At 33.8% G+C, this 5,000-nt stretch overlaps 2 protein-coding genes across 2 annotated transcripts in view; both read left to right on the forward strand.

Moving 5' to 3' along the window:
- Positions 1-3,859, forward strand: part of LOC136840145 (uncharacterized) — a 439,059-nt gene extending 435,200 nt beyond the window's left edge. Inside the window, exon 2 of the mRNA XM_067106575.1 lies at positions 612-3,859. Coding sequence (XP_066962676.1) covers positions 612-695 — 84 coding nt within the window. The 3' untranslated portion in view covers positions 696-3,859. The remainder of the gene's footprint in view (positions 1-611) is intronic.
- LOC136840144 (pseudouridylate synthase RPUSD2-like) overlaps positions 1-5,000 on the forward strand; it is a 1,228,991-nt gene that overhangs the window by 194,017 nt on the left and 1,029,974 nt on the right. The gene's annotated exons all lie outside the window — the stretch shown is intronic.

A 5,000-nucleotide genomic window follows, 5' to 3' on the forward strand; every position in this document is an offset into this window, starting at 1 on the left:
TAATGAAAATAACTAAAAGTCAATTGAAAAAATAAATCTTGAACAGTGTGATTACACTAATAACTTCGCCATTAATGTCGTGTCGCTACAATATTATCATCTTCAATATGGTCATACCTCTGAAAATATTATCATCGGATTTCATTTGTTTATTTTTCTGTGACTACTACTGTCATCATCTGCATAGCCATCATCATCATCATCATCCCTTCTATTTTTTTTTTTTTTGTAGATGAGGTCAGATTTAAATCCTGTGCTGGGAACTTTTTATTTTTTATTTATGTACTTGATGAGGATTATTAACACTTTTTCCACAGCAGAATCTTTTGGAGTAAAGATAGAACGAACAAAAATAATAAAGGTTTTTGCTAATTCGCTATTGTGCGTTTACATTATTATGTTTACGTGATTACGAGGATAATCATGTAATATAGACCTGGGTATAAATTATGCCCGTGTGTGACTGATTTGAAGTAAGAGCGCTTATATTTGTTTAGAGAAAATTATTGATGTATGTAAATGCTCATCGTAATTTGACCTTGAAAGAAACCTGCATTACTCTTAACGAAAATTAAGTAAAAATTAATAGTTTTTTTTTTTTTTCCTTTCAGGAGGCCAGTTGCTCATCAGATCAGGTATGGTATATGTATGGATTTTCATGCAAGAATGCCGTTTGGAATGCGCTAGAGAGTTGAAAAGAAACTTATGATGGTAAACAGTAAAGGAAGAAGAATAATCCATGTATAATGACATCACTTAAAAGGGAAATATAAATGACACGGAAAGGTTCGAGTTGAAATTTCAGGGCGGACTAAAGCACGTTGTAGACAGACGAATGCAAGGCGTGAGGTTAAAAGCAGCAAATGGATGTTTTGGATGAAAGGTGCTGATGGAAGTGTGCTAACTTATGAGAATTCAGTTACATTTGGTATGTATTTTGAACGAACATTTCGAAAGGATGGCGAATGGTGATGATGGAAGAGAGACAGACATGTTGAATGTCAGAATTGCTGCATGCCTGAGAATGACTTAGATAGTGACGAGTGGAAGGTGTGAGGTGAAATTGCAGGAATGTAGGAATAAGTCAAGAGTGGATAAATTATTGTAGAGATGATGTATTTTAAGGTTTTGATTTGCTGTACGGGTTGGAAGACACAAGATGACCGGCAAACAAGGTTGATTATAGATTATTTCTTTAATAATAAGGTAAAATGGATAATACCGTGAATTGTAATTCCAAACAAAATTGGCTAATTGGTAAAGAGGAGGAAGGATGGATTGCCTTAAATTGGTTATCAGTCATGTTCTATTTATGTGAAGGACGGAAAGATTTAAAGAGAAAAATGTGTACATGGTTTATGTCTTTTGTCTAGACGTACGTAGGATATGCAGGTAGTCTGGACATTGTTGTAAGCATGCAGTTCATTCTTTTTAAATCAGCAAAAATATGTAACCTTATTGGGTTAGCACTTGGAAAGGGGTACTACCAAGTAATGTCAGATCCCAATGTCACAGCATCCCCGTTTCAATGAAGTACTTGAATTTGGGATAGAATCCTTATACCGATATGTATTATAAGAATAGAAAATTGCTGTTAGCCTTCAGAAAGGTGGCTCCAAAAAAAAGCTAACCGCTCACTGCTGCGTTTATCCTTTACTAACAGCTGGATCAAGAATAAACCACTTGTGCTGGAAGCTTCCAGAACTTGAGCCGGTATGTTTATCCACATTGAAGGCTTATCACTAGTGCTTGCATCCAGACAACATTATACCCTGCTTACCATCGTTCCAGACTTCATTCTCTCCGCATGACTAAGCCATCTCGAAACAGTTGTTCATCATTTTAGCATTTATATAACATCATCATATTTTACTTTTTTCACCGTTCCATCCCTGGTGATTACATTTACATCGCAATCAGTTTTTTTTTTTTTTTCAACTTAATACCTTCATACTTTCTAACTCTGCTTTCATAGTAACCTATCTTCTCCAAAAATTTTTTTTTTTTCGAGATACTGCTACTTTCCATTTTCTTGCCTCATTCTACCTTTCTGGTTTCCTTTTAACTTCATAGTCTTGCTTTTGCTAATATTTACTTGAGACCTCTTAACCTCATTCATCAGTATGGGAAACCCCTCCTTGCTGTCACCAACTAACATTTATCTCCTGCAGAGATTAGCCACTCCACACTAAATTCATGACCACGTTCTTTGTCCTCAAAAATTCCACCTTTGTCAGAAAAGCAGTAAGAGCAAATGATTCGGTTGAAACTCTAAAACAAATGAGTATCAAGTCTGGTTGTTTATGTAGTTGTGGATGTGATGACGAGGAAAGTTTGAGAATTGGACATTACGCAAATTAAAATAACGATTATGAGATGAATTGAGAGGGAGTGAGTAGTTGATAATACGCGTTGATTGATGGCGATTTAGAGCAATTGCGTAAAGCGTTAGCCAGAAGAAAAATTTGACAGTAGACAGTAGCATAAGGCTTCAGCAAGTAAAACGATGTCATGACTTGAAAGACGTGGTTCCAAGAAGACTTTTTTTGTATAGAAATGTTAAAAGCTTTATAAAATGAGTGGGAAAACTTTGCCACATAAAAAAAATGAGAGAAACAGGGTTACATAAGCTTATCGAAAGTAGGGATTAAAAAGTTTTAAAGAAAGCAAACTTTCCAAGGTATTCAAGATTCGGCGAAACAAGTTGGTTTTATTGAAGTTAGGTGTGTTAAAATAAAAAATAAAAAAATTAAAGGAATCATCAGCAAAATATATGTTTTATTCAAATATTTTTTTAAGTTTGGTTTTCGAAGGTCGCCTTTTATATTTGTGTTAACCTTGGTGAAAGAATTGTTAGAGGTTAAACTGTCCTTTCAAGCATGCTAAGATAACTTTGTCTTCTTAGCAACTTTATAATTCTAGTTTGTGAATAATAGAAGTGCTAAAGAGAAATGCCCCCTTGATAAAGGATCTCTGCTACTTCATACTTTTAATACTGTCAGTATTTAAAAGAGAAATGCCTATAAGAATTTGTTACTATCGAATATGTTCTATTTAAAAGTCCATTATTGATATTATGATGAACAAAGTTAACACTAAAAGCCACTATTACTATATCTTGGTCTTGCCCATGCTTTCTTTATAGATTCTTAGTAATAGTGAATGATTTGTTTTATATTCAGTGACGGTAATAAATTGAGATCAGTTCATGGCATTCGTTAGACAACTAATTTTTTCATAGAAAACAATATGTCTTGGTAATATTTTGGTGTTTTGTTGGTAATGTGGCTTTATTTATAGAGTAAAAATTTTTCATTTGGGAACTCCTGTGAATCAGGACCATTCAAATTCTAGGCCATTAAACCCAGTTCGTTAGTCCCCATTGCTTTTATTCCTAGAAAGATAAAACTCACCTGTTCCATCTCTGTTCCTTTCCCCCAAATTGGGATTATAGAGTACGCGAACTTCACTTTCTCCCCTTTGCAAAAGAACTCCCTAAAGCCGAAACAAGAGTAAGATTTAAAAGAAATTAACCAGATGGAAAAGAGTGGCTTAAGGGGAGGGAAATAAAAAAAAAGAAAAAAAAAAAGGGCTTGAGACAACGACGAAGAGGCGCCTGTTCGGGCACAGGTGGCATAGCTGGTGTGTCAGATGTGATTGTGTAGGGTATCTGTTATGGGGGTATTTATAGTATAGTTGGCTGGCAGGTAACTTGGCCCGGCGGCGAGGACATTTTGTTTGTCTCGATTCGCGATGGTGGAGAAGGCAAGGTGAGTCAAGAGGGAGGAGAGGAAGAGGGAGAAGATAAGGGAATAAAAATTATGGAAAGAGGAAGAGGGAGAAGATAAGGCAATAAAAATTATGGAAAGAGGAAGAGGGAGAAGATGAGAAAAAGCCCGATAAATGAGAAGAAGAGGAAAAAGATTCCGAGGGAAAATGTTTATATGGAGATAAATAGTGAGAGAATTTAAGTAGGAGGAGCAGGAGACAAGTAAGACAACTACCAAGGTTTATGACTTGAGAGTGAGAGGAAAACAGAACGGAGCCTAGAATGCTGAAGTAGGCGTGTAAATAATGAGAGCATTGATGAAGGAGAGGAGAAAGCTTTGCAAGAAGGGAACGAAAATGGTTTCGAAAGTTTATGGTTTTTATAGATGGAAAAAGAGAGCTTTGCGGAAAATTTATGACTTGTATGGATGAAGAAAGAAAGTTTTAAGGAAAATATATATTAATGGATGAAGAAGGAAAGTTTTACGGAAAATTGTTTATTTTTATAGCTGAATAAAAAAAAAGTTTTACGGAAAATCTCTGATTTTTATGGATGAAGAAGGAAAGTTTTACGGAAATTTTTATTTTTATTTTTATAGCTAAATAAAAAAAAAAGTTTTACGGAAAATCTCTGATTTTTATGGATGAAGAAGGAAAGTTTTACGGAAAATATATGATTTTTATAGCTGAATAAAAAAAGTTTTACGGAAAATGTATGATGTTTATAGCTGAATAAAAAAAGTTGTAAAAAATTTATGTTTTTATAGCTGAATATAAAGAGTTTTAAAAATTTCTGATTTTTAGATTTTATTATGATTTTTATGGATGAAGAAAGAAAGTTTTGCGGAAAATTTATTATTTTTATGAATGAAGAAAGAAAGTTTTACGGCCAGTTCAAGATTTTTATTCATAAAAAAAATATTTTATGAAAAACTTGAATGTTGGAAGAGCTATTTTTAGTGAGACTTTGAGTCAGGAAATGCCATATTCGGCATAGTATGTAAGTAGAGAGGAATCATTTAACAGAAATCTTTAAAGTAAAAAATATAAGTTTTCTGGAGAATTTGAGAGTCGGGTTTGTATTAGTCATTAGGTTATTTTATGGAGAAATTTAAAGTCAGCAGGTGTCGTTTTGATAAGAATATTAAAATTAGGAAGAGTCATTTCAGAGAGAATGAAGAGGTCTTAAAAGCCATTTTATGAATAATTTTTGAAAGGCTAAAATAGTCGCT

This window comes from Macrobrachium rosenbergii, chromosome 7 (genome assembly GCF_040412425.1).
Source record: "Macrobrachium rosenbergii isolate ZJJX-2024 chromosome 7, ASM4041242v1, whole genome shotgun sequence".
Taxonomy (NCBI): Eukaryota; Metazoa; Arthropoda; class Malacostraca; order Decapoda; family Palaemonidae; genus Macrobrachium; species Macrobrachium rosenbergii.